Genomic DNA, 27,367 nt, shown 5'->3' with positions numbered 1-27,367 from the left:
TACACTGAGAGCATATGCACCGGAGACAAATTCCTTGTGTGTCCAATCACACTTGGCCAATAAAGATTCTATTCTATTCTATTCTATTCTAATTCCGTTTTGCCGACGTTTTGATTGGCTGCAGCTAAGGTGCGGGGAGAGCAGGTAGCAACATTGGAAAAATAAACAGGCCCGTCTCCCACAGTGTTTGCATGGGCGCAGAATCGGTGCGCACTTTTTCAAAAGAACTGCCAATTTTATTGTTTTTTTTAAAGCTGCAGGATAGGGAAAATCTCATGGGGCGAGCCCAATTTAGGCACGGAAGCCTTGTAGAATTTATGCCCAAACCGGGATGGTTCACTTCCTTATCACAGGATATACTGGCTGTGGGGAGAATGCCTAAGTACACATCAAGATAACCATATTAAATTAATTCATGCACTATGTAGGTCCGTTTTTAGATTTCCCCCCCTTACATCACTGGCTTTCTCTGAAATAAAGCACTAGTAGGTTTCCAATAACATTTCTTCTCATTTTGTATCTTGTTTCACATTTATCAGATATTAAGATACGTTTAAGATTCCCAAATGGTTCTGCTGAAGTAAGGAGAACCTCAAGTTTTCTGACTCAAATCTGCCTTCTTTGTAGGGTTGTCAAACCTACACCGTTAAAGCCCAGAGTTTTCCTGGACTTGCAACTGATCTCCATGCTACAGAGATCGGTTCCTCTTGTGTAAATGAGAGTTTCAGAACATGGACTATATGACATTGTATACCTGCTGAGTTTTCTTACCTCACCAAACTGCATCCTTCCCAGAATCCACTCCCAAATCTCCCAGAATTTACCAACCCAGAGTTGACAATTCCGAACTTCTCCCAACCTTTATTATTTATCTGATATACTTCTTTTTTTAAAAAAAAAACAAGGTCTTTTTCCTTGCAGTGATAACTGGAATTCCCTTCAGACTTGATAGCCAAAGCATTTGACCTTAATCATTAGAATACTTTCTTGTCATGAAGTTGGATTTGAAAAAGAAAAAAAATCAAGTGGGCTTACTTCCAAGTGAATGTAGTTAGAATCTGAATACCAGTATTTGAATTTTAGTAGCAGACCTAGCCATTTTAAAATCAAATCATATTAGGGATTTAACAAAAAAATCTAAAAAGCCAGTGCGTTTAAAATATGTTGGCTGGAAAGGGGTGCATGCAGCATATGCATTGTGTCACTGAATTTTAAGCATCTTGCTTAACTGTTTTCATTTCATTTTCATTTATTCAATTTATATGCTGGCCTTTCCTTTGTGAGTTCAGGGCAGCTTCCAGCATATAAAACAATAAAATCATAAATTAAATATATTTAAAACATAGATGGCAACTGAACTAATCTTAACATACTCTAAAAATTCATAACTACATCTCAATAGAAAACAGAGCACTATAGGATGAGTGCGGGGGGTGGGAGAGGAAGGTCTTAGATGGTAAACCTTACCTGCTTGCAATCAGAAGCATTGCTGGGGCGGGGGAGCCAATCAGAATACAGCACACCGGGAATGTTCAAGCATGTGCGTTGCCTCTGCATTGTAAAAACAAAAAAGCAGGTACAAAAGAAATTGGAATATTTCCTCCCGGTCTTCTAGATTCATTTATGGAAACAGGCACTCACGTGAAGAGTGAAACGGGGATAAAATAGATCCGGATTTTTACATACCAAATGTAACCTGGTATAATTATGCCACTCAGAATTGACATCTGTTGAATGTATGTGAACAGCATTATTGAGCATCGGAATATCATATAAACTACTATGTCCAGGGGGAATGTTCACCAGCAATTATGTTATTCAGGAAAACTGTATGTCAGATCTTTTGGAACAGCAAAGCTTGCCAAGGAGAAATGTAGATGATGGAAGAGAGTCAAAGGTCGCAAAGGATGCAGTAAACCTATTTCCATGTTGGCAGTTCAGTTTTTGTTTCTCAGATGGCTTGCTAATCAGTCCAAGTGTAGCCTTATTGATTTTGTTTGGCCAGCTGTTTGGTACTAAACAGCTCCTCTAGTTAAGTGTCCTATTAGATATTCGTCCTACTGCATTCATTCACTTGCTTGTCAGTATTGAGAATCCAGATTTTAACAGCAGTTGTGAACAGTGACTGTTGCTATATTGAAGATGATCTTAAATATTTGTAAGTTGAAATATAAAGTAATTTTTCCATGGTGGGTTAGCTGAAAATGGGATAGATTTGTTCTTTATAACTACAGTGGTTTCCACAAGAGACAGGCTTGTATGTTTTTCCTGTTGCTAGTGCAGGTGCTGACAAAGAGCAGTGGCAATGGCGCTTCTATATGGCAGGTTTTCCCTGCAGTTGCCCTGCCTCAGCACCCCAACTGATATACTACTGACATAACATGGTAACAATATGGCTCTCCAAACAATATCTGTAACAGGTACTCTGAATTCCTAGTGTTCCTTTTTAAAAAATCTGTAACACCTTTCATTGTAGAGATAAAAGGGAAAAGGCATACCTCTGTGAGAGAAGGCGTTGCGTTTTTCCATCTTCGACAAGCCCGGCGGCTGGCCCCTTTCCTCTCCCAAGCAGACCTAGCTACTGTGATCCATGCAACGGTCATCTCCAGGCTAGACTATTGCAACTCGCTCTACACGGGCCTACCCTTGCGTCTGATCCGGAAGTTAAAATTGGTCCAGAATGCAGCGGCCTGTCTGCTCACAGGGGGTGCCGCTAGAGACCACATCTCACTTGCGTTATGCCATCTGCATTGGTTACCAATAGAATTCCGAATCATTTTCAAGGGGTTGGTGCTAACCTTTAAGGCCTTGCGTGGTCTAGGACCTCCGTACCTGCGGGACCGTCTTGCCCCATATGTCCCAAACTGGCCTCTGCGCTCTGCAGAGGCCAATTTGCTGGTGATCCCTGGCCTCTCCATGATGCGGCTAGCCTCTACCCGGGCCAGAGCCTTTACAGCTCTGGCCCCCATCTGGTGGAACGCTCTCCCTCCAGATGTGCAGGCCCTGCGGGATCTCAATGAGTTCCGCAGGGCCTGCAAGACTGAGCTGTTCCGCCAGGCCTTTGGGGAGGCTGGCCGCTGATGCCCCCCCCGTTAACATCTGTGGATCCTGCCGTCCCTCCCCTCTTTTAGGGGATTGGTTAGTAGGTTGCCTCTTGTATTATTTATTGTATTTGATATTAACACGCTGCTTTTAATGGGGTTTTAATGATTCAAAGACTATAGAGCCATTTATTATGATTTATTTAGCGATTTGAGATTTATTGATTTTATTTGTGCTCTATTTGTATATTCATGTTCACCGCCCTGAGCCCTTCGGGGGAGGGCGGTATATAAATGTAATAAATAAATAAATAAATAAGGCACAAGCAACTTTCTTTAAAAAAAGAAAAGAAAACTTGCTACATAAGCTGTTGTAATGTTATATCAATATAAGGATAAAAGTGGGGTCAGTGAAACTCATGAGAGAGGAATCCCATCTCCCCTCCATTGCTGCTGCCACCAATCCCAGGCTCAGTGAGGCTCCCAGCCTCTGCTGTGGAGCTTGCTGCAGTTTCCTCCCCCTCCCTTAAGTCCTTCTCCCCATCACTGCCACTGTCATTGCAAATGACCCAGGCCCAGGAAGGCTCCTAGTTTCTGCAGTAGATACCAGTTTGACTTTCCTTCCCCATATCACTGCCACCATCAAGGACGATGATCCTTGCCCAACAAGGCTGCTGGCATCCTCCTCCCCTGAACAGTAAGTGAATGGTCTGCACATATGCAAACAACATTGTTTTTTTTAATCAGTGGGATTTAAACCCCCCAATAATTTTGTTTTAATTTTCATATTATTCTGCAGACCTCGGGGGTCCTCCAAATTTGCAGAAAAACTTGTTGGGGTCAGTCTGCCCCCTATTTGCACATTTATGTGTCTGCGGGCAGAGGATAGACTTCAGAATTAGATATATAGATTCCATTGGGATTTTATTTTTTTAAAAATCTCTCCCTGATGGCAGAGGGGATGAAATGGGGATTGGGTTGTGGGGATTGTGGCAGCCACCTACACAGCAGTCATCCCAGATATGCTGTGATCTTTCCAAAACTTTGGAGCAAAGCAAGTTAAGAAACATAGAAGAGCCTGAGAAACTCTGGGAAGTTTACAAATGTACCACAATGGTGTCCCAAACCAATGGGAATTATGTACCCTAAACAAATGAGAATTATATACTCTAATACATTATACAGCAGATGTTTGGCACCAATCTTATTTGTAAGGAATTCCATAGAAGCAGAAATAAAAGGCTCTTTGGTGTAAAAGACCGTTTATTCAGACATCTTAGAAAGCTCAAGTACACGCAGTGGCAGGAATAAGATCTCCCGCCAGAAACACAGGTTACAACTCTGTCCATCCCATCCCCCCTCCCGGATTCCCATGGGAACGGAGGTCTCATCTCCCTCGCAGAGATAAGGTCTTCCGCACTGAGAAGGCTGGCCCATCGCCTGGGCTGTGGAGATACCGTAGTCAAGACACAGGCGGCTGCCCACTCTCATCAACACCATTGAATCCTTTACACTCCTGCCTCCCTTAAAGAAGACCCCTCCCCCCCAGGTTTGTGCGGAAAGGCGCGGTGGAAAGCAGAAATAAGGGCTGAAGGCGTCAATATTTTCCGGAATAAACCCATTGATTATTATATACCCAGAGGAATACCCCACCCAAAGAGACTAAATATTGTAAGCGTTTTGCGATTAAAGTTGAGAGTCCAAGGATGGCGTCAATTACCAGAATAATGCTTGTGGCCATCAATAATAATAGTCGGTGCAGGGGGGCCTCTCGGCAGGTCGTGCCAGGCATGCTTGTCGGAAAGCAGCGGGAGCCTCCTTGAGTAAACTGGAATGATGGAAGACAGGATGAATGTTACTTACTAAGAGAGGATTAGGCAAATCCAATGCGGGCAGTGACATCATTAATCACTTTAGTAATCCTGAAAAGGGTCCCATACGAATCTTTTGCCCTAGTTTAGAAAGAATTTATGCACGTCTCTGAAGATTTTTGGTAGACAAATACACCCAGGCGCCCACAACGTTCAGAGGAAATCTGAGCGGTGCCTTATCCGCTTACAGCTTTTTTTTGGGAGTCTTTGTAGCCTGTTGTAAGGCAGTCTGGACCGTTTTCCACCCCTGCAGCCAGTAGAGATGAAATCCATTGTTTGAAACTCTGGAGGATCCAATGCTTCGCGCAGGTAGTTCTGCGACAGCAGTTGGGAAGGAAGCGACCAGACACACAATTTCGAAGGGGTTTTGTACTGCTATAGAACCCGCGTTGTTATAGAGGCGGTACTCCATAAGCGGAGATGAGCTTCGCACCAATTGTCTTGGTGGTAGTTGGTGTAATAGCGTAAATACTGCTCTAGGGTTCTGTTAAGTTCTCTCCGACTCACCGTCACTTTGAGAGCGTGGTAGAAGCGGCAACCGCCGAGGCGGCCCCTAACAACCCTAGAAACTTTCCAGAACTTTGAAATGAATTGGGGGCGGCGGTTAGGAGACCACCTTATGAGGGCGGAGTGCAGGCGGTAAACATGCTGAATGAACAGACGAGCTAACAGGAGGCGGAGGGGATGGAAGCACATGGAATAAAATGGAGCTTGTTTAGAAAAAATAAGTCCCACCACCCACCCACAAGACCGTGTTGCCATGACTTTTCTAGCAAAATCTGTAATAAAATCCATGGAGATGACTTCCCAGGAAGGGAGGCCACGGGAGAGTTTCAACAGACCATGGGGCTTTCCCGGAACGGTCTTGGCTTCTGCACAAACAGAGCAACCTTTAATATCACGTCTCAATGTCCTTGCGCCGCCAGCGCCACCAGGAAGTAATGGCCGGGCCAAATGCTAAGAGTTTTAAGAAAGCAAAATGTCCAGCCGGCGGGCATCATGGCGAGCCTCCGAGGAACACTGCTTGCGGAGGAGGAGAGCCGCGATTACCAACAATCCCCGCGCCGCTTAAGCGCCATTCTCCAAGCGCCAATTGGGACTCGCAACTTCCCTCCGCCCGGCTTCAGCGTCGCCATATCTCAAGTTCCGGTAGGAAAGGAGAGACCAGCGGGCTGGGAATGGGCGGAGAAGGAGGAGTGGATGTCACAGAGATCGGGTGACAGCCATCCCACAACTGGGAGGAGGGAACAGTCTGGCGTGAATGTCCGAGTAAAGCTGGCTCCACCCCTCCCGGGTAGGCCTTGAGAGCGCATCAGCCGGTATTATTGGCGGGTTTTCGGGGGGGAAAAATATGGACCCGTGAAAGAGAAGCGAGAAAAGAAATCATTGCGCCATTATGAAGTTATTAGCGGACATCTTGGGGGGAGGGTGGAGAAAGCGGCCAAGTTCTTGTGATCCGACCAAACTTGAAAGGGGTGTTTAGCCCCCTCCAGCCAGTGGCGCCAAGTGGAGAGTGCTACTTTAATGGCACTTGATCTCTTTATCCCCCACAGTCCAGTTGAGTTCAGCACCGGAGGAATTTCTTTGATAAATAAGCACCACCGGAACCAGCCTATCATCTTTATTTCTCTGCAACAGGAGGGCTTGCCCCAAAGCGCTTTGTCCGAGGCATCCATGTGAACCACAAGCGCGGAGATCTGGGTCAGGGAGCTTTAGGATAGGGTCGGTGGTAAAAGCAAACTTTAAAAGCTGAAGGGCTGACTGACATTCTTCGGACCAGGAAGGGGGGGCCCCGGGCTGGGCGGACAGTGGATCTTTACCCTTAGATGCGTAGAGGTCTGTGAGAGGGAGAAGTCAGTTCAGCGAATTGGGGTATAAAGTCACGATAGAAATTAGCAAAACCTAGAAAAGATTGGAGTTCTTTTTTGGGTTGGTGGGGGCCGGCCATTGGAGGGACAGCACATCAATCTTAGCAGGATCCATTTTTTGAGCCCTCGAGGCGAGATCAGATAACCCAAATAGTCAATAGAGTTTAATGGTGGAAACAGCACTTGGAGAAGTTTGGCAAAAGAGGGAGTTGTTGAGCAAGCGTTTCAATACTTCGAACCAATGCTTCATGCTCCTCCATGGTTTGTGTGAATAAATGAAAGCGTCATCTAAGTACACCACTACTCCCTTGTACAATAAATCATGGAGAACTTCGTTGATAAGGGCCATAAAAGCTCCGGGGGCCCCACTTAACCCGAATGGCATTATTAAGTATTCAAACTGTCCAAACTTTGTATTAAATGCAGTCAAGTGTTCATAGCCTTCAGCAATTCTGACCCTGTAGTAAGCTTCTCTCAAGTCCAACTTAGTAAAGAGTCGTCCTTTGCCCTTTAATCGTCTAAAAGATCCTTGATCAAAAGGCAAAGGGTATTTATTGGACAGGGAGACTGCATTGAGACCTCGGTAATCTGTGCAGAGCCGTAAAGACCCATCTTTCTTTTACAAACAATACAGGAGCAGCATGTGTGTGTGTTTGGTAGCCCGCCCGATATGAACCCATGGCGAGCGGGGTTCTTGTCTAAGAAGAGCACGAAGTTCCTTCTCCTCATTGGGACACTCATCACGGTGGATTCTACGCTTTGGGCAGTTAAGCCCCTGGCTAGCTATTCACCGATTTTGCAGTCAGTGTCTCTATGGGGTGGCAACTGATGGCATTCTTGCTCCTGAAATACTCTGGCTAGATCTTGGTACGCCCGGATTGGGATGCGGTAGAATCGGGAGCAATAAGCTGATGAAGAAACCAGGGGGGGGTGTGTGTGTCAGGAGAAGTCGAGTTTTCCCCAATTCATGTGTTCCCCGCCAGGAAGGGTCGAGTGAATTCCAAGATCCTTTCTTTCCAAAGAATTTTTTGGTTCATGTAACAACAACCATGGCATGCCCAGAACTATGGAGTGTTTGGCCACTGTAAAGCATGAGAATAAAACTAATTTTCTCCCAATGGTCGGCATGGCATGAGAGAACAGGTTGCGTTTTGAACTGGGCGGGTCCTTCGCTCCCGAGAGGACTGCCGTCCATTTGGGTGAAAGGTATGGGCTTAGCCAGGGGGGGACTTAGGTCTAGACCTAGCTCACCTCCGCCACCTGAGGGCGCGACCAAACAATGGGAGCAGCCAGAATCCCACAAGAGGCTGAGAGCTATATCTGGTATGCTTAGCGGGGTTGGCCAGAAGCGCTTGGATTGTAATGGGAGCGCTGCCTTCACTCACCAGCGTCTGGAGTCGAACCCATGTCCATTGGGGCTGAAGAAAGGCAAACAGCTGCTTCCCCTCCTCCAGTTGCATGTAACCGATGACTGCTTTAAAACTGAGGCCCGTTGAGGTGACCCTGATTTCGCGATGGTGGCTTGGCAGATGGGGTGCGCGCGGCCGGAGTGGTTGGCTTCTGTTTTTTCGGGCAGTTGGCGGCTAGGTGACGGGACCTCCGCGGTAAAGACACAATCCCAGTCGGCCCGGCAGCTCAGAAGGTGAGGGTCTCGGTAGAGGCGGCTGGGCTTGGCTTGGTGGACGCAGTGGCGGCAGGCAGTTGGCTGACCTCCACGACACGAGCGTACTCCAAAGCGAGGCATGCCACTTGGGATCACAATTCAATCCAATCAGCAATAGATGCGGGGGAGCCGAATTAAAAGCTTACCGTTTCCGCGGCTTACCGTCGACAGCATCCGAGAAGTATTCGCATTTCATGCGCTCAGAGCCACTCAGGAGAGTCGAGCAGCCGCCCTTACGAAAATTCACGGGAACAAATTCTGCAAACGGCGGTTGCCTTGCTGAATAGTTTTGATGGCGTTCGCCGGATAGCTTCATTTTCCGCACCACCTGGATCTTCGGAAAGCGAGCCACTCAAGGACTTGGAGGAATCTGCCGAGGTACCCGATGCGGTATCTTCATCTTGCAGGTTCAAAGGAAGGTCACAAACCAATGCGGCTGCTGCCCCCATCAGGACTGAGGCGATGTCCACGTATTATTTTGGCGCTCAGACCCGGTATAAGTCATCATAGTCCTCCCATGTGGGCATCGAGTTGCAAGATGAAGTAGGGAAGTTTGGAAGCGGTCCCATCCCGAAGCGAGGCAGGTATTGGAGGTCTGTAGTAACCCCTCTCCCGTATGGCCCTTAGCAAGCCCGCGGCGGCGGTTCGCGCCAGAGTTGAGGCGGGTTCAGAGAGCAGCGGTTCTAGCGGGGGGGGGGCGGAATCGGAGGTATCAGCGGTGCCGCTGGTGTTCGGTGGGAGCGGTCCTTGGAAGGTGGCTGGACCCAGCAGCGGTCGCCCCTCTGGCGCCCGGCTGTACCCGTGACAGCGTAGAGCTCCCAACTTGGGCTGTCCTGGTCTGCTGCTTCTTCAGTTCCCCTCTCCAAGGCAGCCAGCTCTCTCTCCTTTCTTTAGTCAATGCATCCTGAATAGCATGCAAAGCTGCTTTCTCCGTTCCAATTTAGCCAGTTAAGTCCCGTTGAACAGCTGCAGTAAGTTCACTTTGTGTAATGCTGCAAGGCCTGAATTTACTTTAGATGTTGGCTGGCTGTAAGCTCAGTTTGGGTGTTCCAAGGACTTTGCTATCATGAACCTGATAGATTCTGCGCATATTGCCGTTGGAGCGCCTCTTTGGCACGGTCGGAGAATTCTGAGTTGGACTTCTTTGCGCTGCTGCTCCGGTCTCTCTGCAGAGTTTTCACGCTCTTGCTGCAGCTGTTCCCATTCCCTCTTCCCATAGCTGGCGTTCACGGGCCCATGCTTCTTGGGCATCTACGCGAGTCGGCCCACTTCCTCATCAGCTCTCTTTCGATGGGAGAGGGAACAGATCCCGGCTGGGAGTGCGGAGGCTTTTCTCTCGGACTCCTCGTCTGGTCTGGAGTCACAGCGAGACATCGTGTGCCACCGGTGTAGCTCCGGGGAGCATCTCAGGTGCAGCAGCTGCTCACGGGATCAGGGGGGGGTCGATCGGAAGAAGCGATGCGGATACCCCTCCCAATCCCCTGAGTATAGTCCCAGCGTGTCACGGTGAAGTCTTGGACGACTGAGCCCCAGTGCTGTGCCCGCGGTGTGGTTCTTTGGGAGACATCACCAAAATACTGTGAGTCCAGGAATGGATTCAATGGACTCCTGGGTTGCCGCATGAAGGTGGTCAGGCCACGTCTCCTCCGTGACAGGTTTGCATCTGAGGTTTGTAAATCCCATGCAGCAACGGGTAGATATCCGATCCACAGGAGCTTCGATCCATAGACAGCGCTAAGGCGACTCATGTAAAGTCCCCATTGGTGGGTCTTCCGTCCCTACGTTCCAGCGGAGTAAAGGAAGACTTCGAGTGCTGATAATCTGAGGGGCCGGAAAGAAGAGTCACCAGCGAGGAACCAGTTCTCCACGCCCGAGTTCCTCCCAGATCCAGAAGGGAAAGGTCGGAGGCCCTCTTTGGGGAGCTACCGCACCTTCCCCAGAAACATCCCAACCTCTCCATGCCGAGGCACCAGAGGTCCACTGCACTAGGAATATAGATGAATTAGGATTCCTGCCACAATGTAAGGAATTCCATAGAAGCAGAAATAAAAGGCTCTTTGGTGTAAAAGACCGTTTATTCAGACATCTTAGAAAGCTCAAGTACACGCAGTGGCAGGAATAAGATCTCCCGCCAGAAACACAGGTTATAACTCTGTCCATCCCATCCCCTCCCGGATTCCCCATGGGAACGGAGGTCTCATCTCCCTCGCAGAGATAAGGTCTCCGCCGGAGAAGCTGGCCCATCGCGCCCGGGCTGTGGAATGTAGTCAAGGCCAGGCGGCTGCCCCTCTCATCAACACCATTGAATCCTTTACATTATTACAAGAATGAATGGTAGGATATTTCCTCTTTCAGAAGAAGAGAAGTTGCACTCAAAATTATCATTAAACAGAGTCCTCTGATTTGATCTTCTTGAACTTTTTCATTCAAGTATCTCCTCCTTGCATCTGTCAAAAATTAAATTAACTGTACCAGAGGTAAACTGGTTAGTTAATGTTTCCAGTGGACCACAGCACTTGCAGCCTGTTGTCAGTCTCCTGGCAGCCAGGAACAGAGCCAAGGGCAAGTACCTTTGCTTAGCACTGTAGAGGTCACTCAGCCTGGCTTCTTCCAGGGCCATTTTGACTTTCCAGTCCATGGCCGCCTTCCACACAGGACCAGTTCTCCCATCCCTAGAAGTAGATCTCAGGTAGAATTAAGGTCTCAAATACATCATGAACAGATCAACAAATTATCCTTGATTCAATATGGCAGCCATGAGCTGTGGAGAAACTGAAAGTGAGAGCTTTAAACAGGTGGGAAAAATAAGATGTTTCCTTCATTCTGCACAGCAAGCAGGAAGCATATTCAACCTGTCTTGGGGGAAAAGATAGTTCAGCATTTTTGGAATAAGTCGTGTTGAACAGAAATAAAATGTCCTGAGGATGTCTTGAGGGAAATAGCCATGCAAACTTCCTCTCCAAAACACTTTTTTTCACACCCTCAAGACATTTTATTTGTGCTGTGCAGAAAAGATCTTGTTCTATTATTTTAATAAGGAATTGGGGAATATGAGAGAGGCTGATAGGATTTCATTTAATGCCTATTGGAAATTTTTGATCGGCAAAAAACTGCATTCTTGTTTTCCACTGTTAATACAGAAATATCAAAGGTGCATGTCTGATATTATCAAAAACAATTGGCTACTTCCACTGTCATTCATGGATAGAGGAGGGATTTTTGTAAAGTGCCTTGCTTACCTTTTACAAATTACTAATTAAATTTTTCTCCAGCTTCAAAGAATGCTAAATCAGTGAAACAAATTGCTCAGCATCAACAGGTTGTAATGAAAGACATAAATAATGTGTCGGGTCTTTGTCTTTGTGTTTTAGAGGATGTTTAGTACAGTAGTTAACTAGAAATAACGGCTCTCTGCTGTGTCACTCTGTTAGCTGCTGAATCAATATGGTTATTTATAAAATAGACTCTAGAAATGGAAAATGAGATTAGCAGTGATGGTTCAGCAATAAGGCCTGTGGAAAAAATGCTGCTTAGTCCAAAGCACAACGTCTAATCTCCTGTCTTCTATTTCTAGCATGAGAGCTATTAGGCCTACACCTTATTTGCAACTCTAAGCGTATTAACTAAGCCTGCTTGTACTCTCATTCTGATTTCTATCAGTTGCCATCTGAACATCATTACTTGACACTCTCCTGGAATGCTGCTATATTCCTAAAGCAACAGGATCATATCTGTTTTAGAACTTTGAAGATCAATGGTCCTCAGGGACAACTACCTGAGAGCACTGTACAGCCCTGCCTAGTTCAATCTCATATATTTCCAGGTGAAAAGGATCCCTAATAGCCAGGTTTGGACAGGACTGTTTGTCTGAGACCTTGAACACCAGATGTCAATTAAAGTAGGTAATGCTGGGCTGGACAAAGATAAACCAAAGATCTGACATAGTGTAACCTCTATCTGTGAGTTCTGTGGGGCAGAACTTGGAATGAGTTTGCAACAACAAATTTTAAAAACAAAATGGTTTACTTTCTTAACATATAACACATAACATCAACATTTAACATCACATTTCAAGGTCCTGTTCAGGTTGCATTTTCAAGTCCTTATATTTACAGTCTACTGATACTGCCAATTCTTCTTTGCAAGTGGGTTGGCTCCTGAAGACTCCAAGGGCTTGATGAACAGGCTTCAACATGATGAAGGTTTCCAGGAGAACTCTCACCCATTACAACCACAAAAAGAAGCCCTGAAACAATAAACTCCAACATTTACAACATAGCAAAATAAACAACTACCTTCCCAGTAGTTCCCAACAATATTGCAGTTACCTTAACAAGGTGTTAAGGGCTTATACAACCAAGGTCCGAGTCTGGTAGCCTTGTCTCCTCCAACTACATGAGGTCTGCTGCAGCCTCTTGCTGCTTTGAGTCTCCACCCCTTACTGGGTCAACCCATTCTGAGCATGGGGGTTACAATAGCATGAAATATCCCTGTACGTGCAGGCTCGGCTAGTCTAGCATTTTGGTGATGCTAAAATCACAGTGCTGACTTAGTGAGAAGTCTTTGACTTCTTTCATTTTTTGAATATGCTCCATATCCAGTGTTCTGTCTCCCAAGCAAACTAAATTCAGGTGTCTTGCTCTTGGCCAGAACAAAGTCTAAGACCCACAGGCAAACAAGCAACAGTTCAAAAAAGGTTTAATAGTACTGAAAGTTTAGGATTCTGACTCATCCCATGAAGTCTAACTAAATAAAGAATATTTGTGATGCTGGAAATGATTGGTGATGGTTTGAAGAACTTGCAGACACCAACTTTTTCTTAATTGCTTCTAAGGAAGCTGTTTTGCTGCTTCTGAGATCACCCGGTGTCCTCTATTTGGACTCTGTTTCCTTGCAATTCTGTTGAAACTTGGTTGCTCAAATACCATGAATCTTTAACACTTTAAACATCTGAGATATTGCTGTCTCCAGCCTTCCCCAGACACCTGAAAAACTAAACAGACTGTAAAACAGGATCTGCTAACTAATAAGAATGCTATAATGCTTTGCCTCTAGACAGATGACTTCTTAAAGGGACAGGGTTTAACTATGGTTCCCTCCCACAGAATACTGTACAAAAAACGACTAAGCCCATTCTACTTAAGGTACAACTGAGGCTTAAATAAAGAAAATGGCAAGGGAGTCTGAAGGGGCATGACATCCAGAATTTTTACTTATTTAGACAAGTAAGACCTTAATAAAATGTGAAATTCTATTTCATTGTCAGCTCTGCTAGGACTGCCCACAGAACTTATTATAACTCCAATACATTAGTCCTCGAGCATCCTAAGATGTAATAAAAAAGCAATATTGATCCTGTGAAGAGTCCGAAACCCAATCATTTGGAAATCTTTTTCTCTAGCCCTTCCCTGATTGTGTATCAGGACTGCCTATTTTGTTTTCCTTCATAAGAACTGGTTTGGAGAAATTGAGATGATGCAAAGCCTGGTTATTTTTGTAGGCTTAGTTATTTGCTTAGTCTTGCCATCATGAACATTTTCTCCATCAACCACTCATGTGATTATTTGTTTGATGACTTATATGCAGTATTGACCAGGAGATAAATTAATCTTTGGCCATTTCCGCTTTTGAATTGGAAGGGATGCGGGTTGATATCCCCGGCTGACCACGACCCCTCTAGATTCCGGTCCATGAGCGGTCCCAGAATTTCCGGCTCCCGGAAGACGGAGCAATGTATAGAACTCTTTGCCCTCATCAGGGCGACCCTCCTGTTCTGTGGCCCTCCGGCGTGTCGCCGAGGCCAGGGGACACGCCCCCTGCCCCGCTCGACCGCTCCAGAGTCACAGGGCAGAGGGGTCATGTCCCCAGGCCTCGGCGACATGCCAGAAGGCCGCAGGACAGGTAGGTAGAGGGTGGAAGGGGGGAGGGCGCCTTGGAGCTGCTGCCGTTCACACAGCAGCAGCTCCAAGCTGCCGTTTTCTGAAAGCCACCTGCAGCTTCCCCAAAGCGAGGGTCCGGAGGAAAATAATAGCGGCTTCAGCGATCCGATCGGGCGGAAGCGAGGAAGCGGTAGCGGCTTCTGAAAGCAGCTGCACCTGTCGCGAGAATGGCTCCCTGGGGGCGGACATTTTTTGCCGTCCCAGAAATCATATCCGCCTGTCGCCGCGGAAGGGGCCCTAGTTAACTTTTAACTGTAGCTTTCATCTACCTTATTTGTGTTCAGAGCAAACTGCAGTAGATTTCATTTACAGTTTATCAGTGATTTAGAAATATCACTCACATGCATAATTATCATTACACTACTTCAGCCCAATGATTATTATTATAGAAATTCACCAGTTATGGCTGACGATGCAGCCCAGTGATAGAAGTGCAACCCTCCAGATGACTTGCTGTCATGCAGCTACTAAAATAAAAGCAGAAGAAGCTCCTTTCTGATAAATTATACTCAGCACTTGATTTTTTTTTATCTTGGGAAGCAGGAAGCACCAATTTTAATTTCATTTCAAAATATAGAGCTGGAATGAATCTTGCATTAATTGTCAAGGGAGACTTGCAGGATCAGCTAAAAATGGCAGCATATTTTATTATCAGCTATAATGGTTTGACAGTTCTGACATTTCAAATGTCTGTTGCATATTATTGAAGAATGATTCCACCAATTGTGGCAAGTACCAAATACAATATCCAGTTAGTTTCCGGCATTTTCCCCCAACTGATTCTGAAATGAATGATAGCACCTTTTGAGGGTCTCATTTTACATCTTTGCTAAAAAGAATAAAAATTGTTGGTTTTTTAAAATCTCTTGGATCCTCCATGTGTTATATAATTCAAAAGTTGAAGTAGTTGGCCTATTTTGTGTTGTATTGCCATGAGCACCTGAATAGAGACTATTATTAATACCCTATCTCTTTGTTTAAATGGTTGTTTATGCAATAGATAAGAATAAGTGGATGCAATAGATAAAAATAAGTGGATAAAAAGTATAAAGATATGCATTACCCCTGTGCTGAAAGATCTGCAGTGGTTATCTATCTGCTTTTGAGCACAATTCAAAGTGTTGGTTCTTACCCTTTTAATTACTTATTTCTTTTTTAAAATGAACAAGAAGGGGAGAAAAACTCAAAATATAGCAACTGCTTTAAAAAGGGGAAACTGTATCTATAAAGTAGAAACAAAAATATAACAGCAGTAGTAGATCTACATATAAATTTCTATTAAAGATTTCCAAATATCTAAAACAAATATGTCCACACATAATTGTTATCTATGTACTATGCATTCAAATACTTATAAAATTTTAAGGTCTTCAACCAATTGATTTACAGGAAGTGAGCATTTATATCTCCATTGTTATTGTAGGCAAGAAGGGTCCATTTTCATTGGCTATCAGTTATCCGCCAAAAGGTGGGTAGATTAAAAATACACAAACATCCCAAAAGATCAGTGAATATTCTGTTAAGAATTGACATGAGTAATAACTTTCTCCCAGAAAAATCAAATGGCTGGACTCACCCAATCATGTGTTTAAGGGAGGTGTCCTGTGAATTACAATATCAACAATTAGACATTTCACTCAATCAATAAGAACATTGAATCAAAAATGGGAGAAGGAAGGTTTTCTAGACACTGGGAAAACTGAAAATTTAATAGATGGAAAAATATAAAGATTGATAAATATATGGAGTTGGAAAGAAAAGTGATATTGTAATGGTATAGAACACCAAAACAATTAGCATATATGATTAAAGGACTCAGTCCTAAATGCTGGCACTCTTACTTGAGGAAGAGACAGGAGCATATTATAGTCATATGTGGACGGAATGTATCGAAGTGAAAAAATGTTGGACAACCGTAATGTTATATATCGAGAAACTGGTGAAGATTAATATTGGGATAAATAATGATTTAATGTTCATAGGTGTAATGGAGGATAGAAGGGTAGATAAAAAATATAGCTATATGTATAAAATAATGATCAAAGCAGCACATGCAACAATAGCTTTAGGCTAGAAAGAAAAGAAAAAATGGACAATCCTGAAATGGTTGGAATATATCTGGGAACAAGTGACACTGGACATTTTCGACATAGTAACAAAAAAAACTGTGGCAAGATAAACAGAGTGAAATTTTGAAGATATGGACAAAATATGCAGACTGGATGAAAGAAACTGGAGTCAATGAGGAGATATGGGAGAAGAGATTACAAAGAATGAACTTACTGCTGTTTGATAAAATTATGAAGAAAATAAGGGAGGGGGAAAAGGGGAAATGTATTGTTTGAAAACGAATGAAGAAGAGTATTAATATAAAATGGAATATTCAAATGATACAATATTTTTTTTTAAAAAAAAGACATTTCACTCAATCTTTTAGTGAAAAGTTACTGTGGAGTCTCATATATCGTAAACAGAATGTTTTGCTAAGTAAATCTCAAGGCTTTCAATGGCTTGGGGGTCAGGGTTTGTGAAAGATCATCTGTCCTTATACTGTCCACACTGCTCTAAGATCTACCTTTCATGAAGTGCTGTCTGTGTTCCCACCTCCAGAGGTGAAGCAAGCATGACCAGGACTCATCCATGCCACCATGTGTAGTTTGGGAGGAAGTGGAGGCAGGGAAGAAAGCATGGCCAACTGCTGCATGGTGACCTCAGGTGGAACATGGAGGCCAAACCAGAACTCTTTTAGCCTGCCATGTCAGGCTATAGCTGCGTGGGTAGGGGTGAGGTCAGAGAGCCTATGAGGCTATTAAGGAAAGTCTATGCATGGTGGCAGCCTCCCATTTCTTCCTAAGATAATAACTTAAGACAGGGCATTATCTGTGGTGGTACCTTGCCTTCTGAATACTGTCTGTCTTGAGAGTTGCCTTGTGACTAGGCTTGGAAATTTGGGTACACCAAATCCCGGATTTGGCCCGAATCTGGGTGAATTCGGGCATATTCAGGCCATATGTCCTGCCCAGATCCGATCTGATCCGAATGCCTCCTATTCAGGCTTTTTTTGTATTTGTTGGTGTTTTCACGTTTTGGCCTGCAGGGGGCGCATTTTTAAAGCTAGTGGTACCAGAATTTCAGTGTCTCATTCAGAAACTGTCCTGATGATGCCAACCAAGTTTGGTGAAGTTTGGTTTGAGGGGGCAAATGTGGGACACATAACACCTGGGAGTAGGACAAGAATACAATTTGTATTTTTTCCAAAGTGTGTTGAAACTGCCTTGTTCCACTTCTTATCTTAGAGCAGAATCCTAAATAAATCTTTGAGAAGCATGCTGAATAAATATGTGGTTGTGTGTACATAAAGTGCTATAAAGTTGTAGCCAATTTACAGCAACCCCAGCAACACACTTTAGTTATCTCAATAGTAGTTTAAAACAAATTGGAAACTAACTTGTTTCAATCCTTTTTTCCTCCCAAAGGAATTTTCTGATATTGAAGGGACATTAACAAAAAGAAAAAAGTAAGTGGAAATTACTTATTTGTATGTATTGTTGTTCTATCTGCTATTATCTAGGTCTGCCATTATTTAAGCTTTCATACTGTTCATATAAATATGTGAATGATATTGCAGTTTGAAAGCAAAATAGGTTTGTAATTCATTACTAACACTATTTAACCTTTCCCCTATATTCTCAGAGCTTTTCTATCCATAATAATAGAGACAAGAATATCAAAACTCAGATGCAGTTAGCCATCTTTAATCTCTGAGCTTGGTTTAACCATATGTTCATTCCCCCCCTCCCCAACCCATTTTAGAGCATGTTTGTACCACTGACCTGATAATCTAGCAGCTTTTCTTTCTTTTATTCCAATAAAAAAATTAGTTTGAAACTGATTTGGCTTAAGCACTGGGCCAGATTGTGTTTCATCAAGTGTTTCCATGACAGCAGCTCAGTTCGACTAAGATGTGGGTGGCCAATGTTATGATTTGTCCTAATGATAAGTAAGTACTAATCTTTGTAGAGAAGCCCAGAGCAGAAAAATGAGGAAATTCTATCCAGCCCAAGACAGGATGGTATTGCTTTATTGGTAGCATCTATTGAATGCTACAATTGAAATCTCATCTAAACGTTTCTTTGTCTCTCTGTGACAAATATAGAAAGTTCTGAGCCATCTGAATTCCTGGGTTGTATTTGTATGAGGATTCAGTTATTCTAGACTGTTGTCAGTGGGCAATATATGACTTTCAACTTTATAGTCAAGGCAGGCTAAATGAAAGGCTAGTTGTCCTATTAGAAGTATAATTGGCAAACAAAAATATTAGTTGGCGTTCATCAACATGCTCTCCATTTAGTTCATGTCATTTTTAAAACTTATTTTCAAGTATCTGCAGACAGTGCAGATGTTGATTAAAACATGAGTGGATTTCTGAAGGCTTATGAATATTGGCATGGGGCTTGCATGCCTTTCATTGTTTGAGGTGTACAATGGACCATGACAATAAAATGTAGACTTCAGTACAGGGCTTCAGAGGATAAAATAATTGGATATAAACAACTGATACAACTGCTACTATTGAATTGGATCTTTTGAGTTGTGTAACATGCTTAAAATGATTGCCCTGATTTTTGATGTTCCCTAACCCCTCTGCTGAAGCTCAGGAGACCTTAATAAACAAAGTACCACGTGATATGGAGGCTGCAGTGAGGTGATGAATTAAACAACTCCCTCATTTTTATGGACATGCAGTCAGTTTCTAGCTGAGTTTGTTGTGCTCACACAATAGTGAAAGAAAACTCATTTGTCCCATGTCCCCTTCATTGTGCCCCTCAAACGATATGACACATTCACAGTGGTTCTGTAATCTTCTTTGGAAGATTTTGGCCCGTTCCGCATGGGCCAATAAACATGGGTTAAGAACGGTTTAAAAAAACCATTTGGGGGGACTTTATATGGATCCCACCCCTAAAATGAGTCTGCCCCAAGTTATTTCTCTCAAAACAGGGTTTTTTAAAGAATCATGCTGATCACAAGTCTTTTGAAAACTCCTGGGTTGCAGTCACTTGCAAGCAAACGGCCAGGCAGGGGTAAGCTGTGAAAAAAAATCACGGCTTACATCTGCATAGCCACACAGGTGCAGATGGTCCTACTGTGAGACATCAGCATGACTGTGGGGATTCATTTGTTCATTTCTGCATAGGTATGGATGGGTGGGAAGTAAATAAAAAAAAGAGATGTGTCTCCATGCAAAGGCATGACAGCAACCCGGATTGTTTCAGTGGGCTCCTATCACAGCCTGCACGGATTCATGTAAACACAAAAACTGGAAAATGGGTTACTTTATCCCATTTGTCAACCCGCTGTACATCTGCTGTGCGGAAGGGGCTTTTTGGATGCACTGGGGAAATGGAGAAGTTTCTCTTCCTTACCCTTTCATGTGATCCTACCCATTAAGCATAGGATCGTTGTTCATTTTTCATCAGATTATGTTGTGTAGACACTCCCTCCCTCTGTCTTTATCCCATGGTCCTGCTGGGAAAAAATTCTATGTGGACTAGTATGTTGCACAAAAGACTATGGAGTGATAGAGAACATTTGGGGCATTTTCCCCACCTAGCCCTGACACAAATTCATAGTGATGGGAAATAAAATACTCTAATGGGTAATCATAGGAACTTTTAAGAGGGAGGTGGGCATAACCAACCAATGCTTCCCCAGTCATCACACACAGCACGCTACAATTAATATACTCAAGCATCTTATCACATTAAAGAAAAGATTGGGTTGGTTATTCTGCCCTGCTCTTCCACATAGTCTCCCAGTTTTTTCAAGTATGCATTTTAGATGACCATTCAATCGTTACATATAATGAATAATATAAGTTAATTATTTATGAACGATGTACAACCTGAACAAGTCTGGTTCCCTCAATGGCTTGGTAAATGCTTGGCAATGAATAATAGATGGGAATAAAATTAGTATCAGACTGGAAATATTTTATTCATCCCAAGTAGACCAACCTTACGATAAATCATATGTCATCCTAGGACCCTTAGAAAGTCTAACAAACTTATTATGGGCAGAGCTGTTGCAGAATAGAGCCTATCGGTATCCACTAAGGTGTCTGCATTCAAAAGTCATTTAAAGACAGCATGCTAAAATCCTTATGTTACCTTCTAGACAATTCGGTTGACATTAAAATATTTGCTGTCACATTCTTTTTCTTTCCTAGGTCCATCCAGAAGTCCATGTCAGAGAATGAAGCATTTGGTAATTACAGCTATACTGTGTTTTGCCTTGTATTGTTTCTCACCATATACATTTAAAAACAGCAACACTCTGTGTCCCAATTACTTGTACTGAAAGAAGGAAACATAACTATTTCGGGCAAAGGAACAGTGTTCCCCTGTAGACTTTCTGTTCATTTTCACTACATCTTGTGCTTGTAATGGCTGGAAATTGTGTGGGGCTTTGGAAATTGTATCCTGCAAAAAGAAATTGAAAAGAATTGGGTGGGTATAAGGCAGTGTTATGCAGTATTACGCCAGTCTTCTCTAAGAATTTTAGCAGCCAAGTCAAAATTCCCAGGTTGAAATGTGGAGAATATGAATGGAGTGGGTGAAACCTAAACTACGTCTCTTGCTCCACAGCTTAATCAACATTTTTTCAGCTTTCCACAGCTGTCTGTCTGTACATCCAGCTTTTATTTATTTACTTACTTACTTACTTATTTACTTACTTATTTATTATATTTTTAGACCGCCCTGTGTACATCATAATTAAAACATAAAATAAAATGTAAAACAGTAGTTCAATCTGTAATTTAAAACCATCAATATGGCGACAGTTCCCTCCCCCCAACCCCATCCATGGGAGGCCTGGATGACGTAAGGGTCTGATGGCTATCCCAGCTGGCCAAAAGCCTGGCGGAACAGGTCTGTTTTACAGGCCCTGCAGAAACTTTGAAGGTCCCGCAGGGCCCTGATCTCCTTAGGGAGCTTGTTCCACCAGGTAGGGACCAGGGCTGTGAAAGCCCTGGCCCTTGTAGAGGCCAGCCGGATCTGTTTGGGGCCGGGGATTTCCAGCAGACACTCCTCTGAGGAGCGGAAGGCCCTAGCGGGGCAGTATGGTGAAATGTGGTCCCTCAGATATTTTAGCTGTTGTTCCCAGCTCACAGCAAAATAAGTCATATGACTTATCACATGGAGTGTTTATTTCTTTATGTAATGAACCAACTATCATTCCTGAATTTGCTCATTAAACAAATATTTACTTGTATAAGGTTTCTAATTAAAGTTAATTTTAAAATAAATTCAATAAGAAACTCTAAGGGAGTATACATATCATATCATCATGTGATCATTTGTGTGACACAATTGAGCCACAATTACCATGCAACAGACAGTGATTCTTGGATAACTGCATGGCAATTTCCTTCAATGTATATCTGATCTGTGTAATGTATACCCACCTATTATCTTATGTGGCCCATTTTCACCTCTATCCCTTCCACAAATAAGGGAAATAGTGTCACCAATGCAGACTGCATTTATTTGCTTGGCAGGATTTGGGATTGATTGATTGCAGGTTACCAACTTGTATACATGTTCTGATTATTGTGCAGAATTGCCGAATAGACAAAAGCTTAGATCCAGTACTCCATCAGCAGAAGGCACTGGCAAATGCAGGTTTTCAACACATTCTCAGAAGCAGTCCCTCAGAAAGATTATTCTTGGATTTGTAGGACCTGCAGACAAAAATCATGTGAGTTGAGGGGTGAAATAGACAATTCTCCATCTTCCATCATAAGGACTGTTTGCAGAAGGAAGAGATGATTTAGCTCCTTCTCAATACAGCACCCCACCCAACTGTTTTGCTGTACAAGCCCACAACTCCAGGAATAATCATCAGAGGTTAAAAGGAACTATTGAGGAGAAGGGAACACAAGAATGCTTTCTGTTGACAGATCACTTGGCTCCAAGTCACACTGTGCAGCTATCATGCAGACAAGATTGGCATAAAGAGTTCAACTGTCCCTTCTACTGGTTTAAGAACTCCCTGTGCCAGTCTAGTGCTGATCTGAAGATCAAACTTTAATGTTATGAATAAATGGCAATTAACCGCAACCCATTTACTCTGCAAGCTTTTGCAAAAAAAGTTGTCAATTAGAGTTAATCAGTTTACATCCCAAAGCAAATTGTGTAGAGGTATTCTTTTCCACCACAATATAATATGAATTGTGGAAACTGCTTTCTGTGCTTCAATTTTAGATAGAAAAAATGTGAATGGCACAATCGGGCAGCTTCCCAAGAAGCAAGAAAATGATTTGTACTTCAGAAGGCACTGTCAGTCTGAAGGTAATTGCAAAATGCATTTTAGCTGATTTTGCATTTTCTACAAAACATTTTAAAGGGCACTGAAGAAAAATAGTGAAATAATTTGTCAAGGCTTTTGTGGGGGGGGGGTGGAAAGTTGACTCTCCTCAAGGGAAAAATATGTACTATAAATAAATAAGAAATTGAAGTAAGGAACTGCATGTGCAGTTTCTTTGCTGCTGAACAAGGTAGATGAGGTAAAGTGCCGCTGCGAATGGGAGGGTGGCGATTCGCACACACGCAAGGATTTTAGGTTTATATTTTAGACAGAGGGGGTGGAGGACAGCGATCCCGTCGCACACACAAGGATTTTAGACCGGGAGGGAGGGTGCCGATTCTCAGCGACTGATTTGTCATGTAAAACTAAAATAGTGAAATTGAGTGTGGGGGAATGGGGCAAGATTCAGCCAATATGAAAGCAGGAAATGGAAGCTGCCCGCACATGTGTGAAAGAGACTATGGAAGAGCTCCCAGTGCTTAAGCTGCGCTTATGGGAAAGCCCCAGGCTTGTGGAGAACCATTTGGAGCTTCCCTCACTGACCCTGACTCAAGTGAAGGACAGAGCTGGGTAGCAGTGGGTAAGAAACTCCGCAGCAGGTATGCTCCCTGGCTAAGCCACGGATCATTTAGAAAGTGCAAAAACAGCCCTAGACACGAGTAGAAGCTCATGGGCCTTATTGCTGGAGAATCAGATCAAAGGGAGGGTAGCCTGTTGCTGAGGGTAGATGTTTGATAGCTGTTTGTTGGCCTTGGCCCTCCCCCACTGACACACACACTCAGGCCTTTTAAACAGAAATCCTGTCAGGGACAACTAATCTATAGATATAAAAGCTGCCACCAGAAACTGAGGTTAAAATATGTCTTAGAAAGAGTAAACACAAAACTGGATTTTATTTAACAAGCTTCTCAGGTTGTTGTTTCAGAGAGGTACTTAAACGTTACTTTAAGTTTAGGCAGATACTTCTTCGAGGTTACAAAGCAAATGCAGGTTCACTTATATGGCTGTTTCAGTTGCAAGATTCAGCTTAACTTAGAGATGGTTGTTTCATTCACAGATGACTTTATATACAGGTTCACACACACTCAGGTATCTTTACTTAGGGTAAACCTTTACACTACAGTTCTGAACACTCTCCTAAAACTCCCACCCTTACTCCAAAGGGAACTCACACTGGCTTGGGGCAGAATAAGTTCTGGAATTTCACTAAACCTACTCTTAGCCCTGCCAGGTAAGCTAAACACCCTCAAGAGCTCTTTGGCCCTATATCTGGGTGTTGTCTCCTCATGAGACACTTGCCAAGCACTCTGTGTGGGTTTAGGAGCGTTCCTGTGAGATCAGTTTCTCTCTTGTTTCCCACCAACCAGGCCTCTAGCCTCTCATGGAAACAAGGCTGTTTCCTCTCAGTCGGAAGGGTTTTCCCCATGGCCAGTATATCCTGGGATAAGGAAGTGAACCATCCCAGTTTGGCCATGAATTCTGCATAGCATCCAGGCCTAAATCGGGCCCGCCCCGCAAGATTTGCCTTATTCCGCAATTTTTTAAAAACCAATGAAATTGGTGGTTCTTTTGAAAAAGCCACTCCCACTCCCATGCAAACACTGTGGGAGAAAACGCCTGAAATCTCTTTGAGAATACAGGCCCCTGGGGAAAATGCCTGCGATCTCTTTTCCATGGGGAAAACGCCTGAGATCTCTTTGAGAATACAGGCCCCTTTGGCTATTCTCCCATTGTCTAAGGCCCACTCTAGATCCTCCCTGACTGACTTTGAGAACTGACATGATTTGTGTGTCACACAAGCTCTCAAGCTGCTTTCCAAATCTCTCTGCTCTCTTTATACTGGCCGAATCTCCACAGGGAAAACCATCCTGGGATTGGACCAGGATCATAAAGTATAGTACCTTTTGATCCCGGTCTGTCCCTTCCCATGGCAGCCGAGGTCTTGAGTTGAAACCGGGATCAGAGCCCGGGATCAGCTCCGTGACTCTTTTGCTCCTTGTTCCCGATTGGCTGTTGCTTTAGGGCAGGAACATGAATGGTGTTTCCTTTTTTTGTTTTTTCCCCTAACAGCTACATAGCTACATCGTCACAAACTTCGTAGACAAGAACACCACACAAACATGTGCATTCCTGCCCACTCTGGGTCTCCCGTTCTGTACGTGCCCAGGCTACTGTGCTGTGACTGGCTGACAGCACGAATGGAGAATCAGTGCAGAAAAATGATTCCCCATGATACTTGGCTCATCCTGGGATCACCAGAAAAGATGTACCTGCCTGGCGGTTTCTGAAAATCCCTAGATGGGGGGGGGGTATTGCAGGGCAGGGCCAGGATTGAGCTGAATTTGACACAGGAACCGTGACGAGTTCTCCATTGTCCTGGGACGCCTACCGGGGCTATCCCAGGAGAATTTCCCCTGTGGGGAATTGCCCACTGTCTTTCTGACAGGCCTTTCCCAGTTTTTATATCAGCCAGCCCACCCTATTTCTGGCTCCTGGCTACTGCATCACAGCCAGCCAATCAGGTGGCACTCTGTTTAACACTGTGGTGCTCTTGCTTTGGATAACTGCACCTTTGCAAACTAACCTTATAATAGCTTAATCCATCACACCATCTTTTCATCTGTGGTCAGGGTACATTTTTGGTACAACAAACACTGGAATCATTGCAGAAGCACTGAAATTATGAATTGACACTTAGAATTCTTTCTTTCTTTTTCTTCCAAAAAAGCTTAGTAACAGCCTATTAAAGCTTTTATCGCACATTTGCCAGTGCTGAGTCTCATGGGGTGACAGCAATAGCAAAGGAGTAAATAAATATTAACATTGATCTATCCAGTCAATTGCAAACACTGTCAATTGCAAGCACCATTGTGCTTTCTGGGGAAATGAAACAGGGCAGTCACCTCTTCTCTTCCTTCTCCTTCTTTCCCCTTCTTTTGAAAGGAGACCTGCTGTTGCTATTCAGTAGTTAATCATACAGAGAGATCCTGGTGAACCAAAACACTGAACTACAGACTTAACTTTTAACATGCAAAGTTAATTTGATAATTGGTGAAGAATATTTGAGTGTATAAAGTATAACAAAGACAACCAAGTGTTTAGTAGATTCCTCTATGTAGGTTTCTCAACTCTGGGTTGGGCAATTACTGGAGATTTGGGGATGGAGACTGGAGAGGGGAGGGTTTGGGGAAGGGCTCAGAAGGGTTTTACTGCCATACAGTCCTCCCTCCAAAGCAGCCATTTTCTCCAAGGAAATGATCATGTAGCTTGGGGAGCTGTTATTATTCCAGGAGATCTCCAGGCCCAACTTGGAGGTTAGGAAGCCTACCTCAGTGTAAATATATTAGTAAATTTCTAACTTTCCTCTCCAGAAATGAATGAAGATTTTCTTATTGGTGAACGATTGCATTTACTACAAGGAACAAGGATAGAAGAAACTACATGTCAGGTAACTTGGAAATAGTAATTGGAATAATAGGGACCTGTGTCCCAAACTTAACTGGCTAGATGATGCTTTTTTTTCCTTTTTCCATTGGAACCTTGATGCAGGAATAAGGTGAGAACTTGTTTTTAAACAGAAACAGCAAGCGTTTCTTAACACTTTTTCACACAAATGAACCTTGTACTAGCTTTATTTCAATAGTTTTCTTCCTGCTATCTGCTTAAATTTCCATTATCTGCTTTTCTTAACCGATGAAATATTTCACAGAGTGAAACAAGGTGCCAAAGATGGAGGGCATTACCTTCCCTGCCTTCATATTCCAAATACACCTATCTTTTCTACTCCTTTTATGAATAGATTGACTTTTGCATAACTGGGTTTCTCAAGATTGTTTTGAAACAGGAAGATATACTTGATCCTGCTGTTTCCTTTTCTTGTCTCTTTGTGCATGTATTCTCTCTGTCTCTATGGCTGATGATGTGCAGCACAAATAAGATATCCTTAGGACATCTTAAAATGGACCGTCTGTTCTTTTTCTTTTTTTCTGCACAGCAGATGATTTAAAAAGAACCCTCTTAGCTTTTTTTTTCCATAGTGGACATTTTATTTTTCCTGCCTTCCATCCCCTCCCTCCCCCCACCAATAGAGCACTTACTATAATTTTTGCAGCAGCTTGTGCTGCTTGGGAGTCCCTGCTGCATATCTGTTTTTCCATGGAGATTTCCTCTGCTTGCAGTCCATCCAATTTTTATTTCTTTGTAAAACATTCATGAATAAAATTTGTTTCCCTGGTAATTCTGCAAAAAAATATATTTTTTTTTGTTTAGAGGGAGGTGTGTTCATAGCTATGCAGATACCATCTGAGAATTACTGCTGTTTGGAAGACTGGTCTATCACCCATTAAGAAGCATTGGGTAAACACAAGACAGGTCTATCCATTACTTGTCCTCCACAAAGGGCTGGTTTGAAAGCAATGGGTAGACCTGTCTTCCATGGAGAACAGGTCTACCCAATGCTTCTTAATGGGTAGACCAGTCTTCCGAGAGGCCACAATTCTCAGATGGTGTCTGCATAGCTCCGAAGACCTCTCCCTCTAAACAAAAAAGAAAAAAAGAAAAAAATGACACGTGCATAGGTTCGCCAGGGAAAACAAACTTTATTCATGAATGTTTT

At 43.5% G+C, this 27,367-nt stretch overlaps 1 protein-coding gene across 3 annotated transcripts in view; it reads left to right on the top strand.

Moving 5' to 3' along the window:
• The window catches only part of SAMSN1 (SAM domain, SH3 domain and nuclear localization signals 1), a 353,573-nt gene that overhangs the window by 252,876 nt on the left and 73,330 nt on the right, over nucleotides 1-27,367 (top strand). For 2 of the 3 annotated variants that reach the window (XM_048494497.1, XM_048494496.1), the window contains 4 exons: nucleotides 17,859-17,899; nucleotides 20,612-20,649; nucleotides 22,650-22,736; nucleotides 26,124-26,200. In XM_048494497.1, the coding sequence (XP_048350454.1) occupies nucleotides 17,859-17,899; nucleotides 20,612-20,649; nucleotides 22,650-22,736; nucleotides 26,124-26,200 (243 nt within the window). The remainder of the gene's footprint in view (nucleotides 1-17,858; nucleotides 17,900-20,611; nucleotides 20,650-22,649; nucleotides 22,737-26,123; nucleotides 26,201-27,367) is intronic. The other variant, XM_048494498.1, reaches the window with a different exon arrangement.

The sequence above is a fragment of the Sphaerodactylus townsendi genome, linkage group LG04 (assembly GCF_021028975.2).
Source record: "Sphaerodactylus townsendi isolate TG3544 linkage group LG04, MPM_Stown_v2.3, whole genome shotgun sequence".
Taxonomy (NCBI): Eukaryota; Metazoa; Chordata; class Lepidosauria; order Squamata; family Sphaerodactylidae; genus Sphaerodactylus; species Sphaerodactylus townsendi.
The sequence above is the reverse complement of the archived record's forward strand: the minus strand, read 5'-3'. Positions and strand labels throughout refer to the sequence as shown.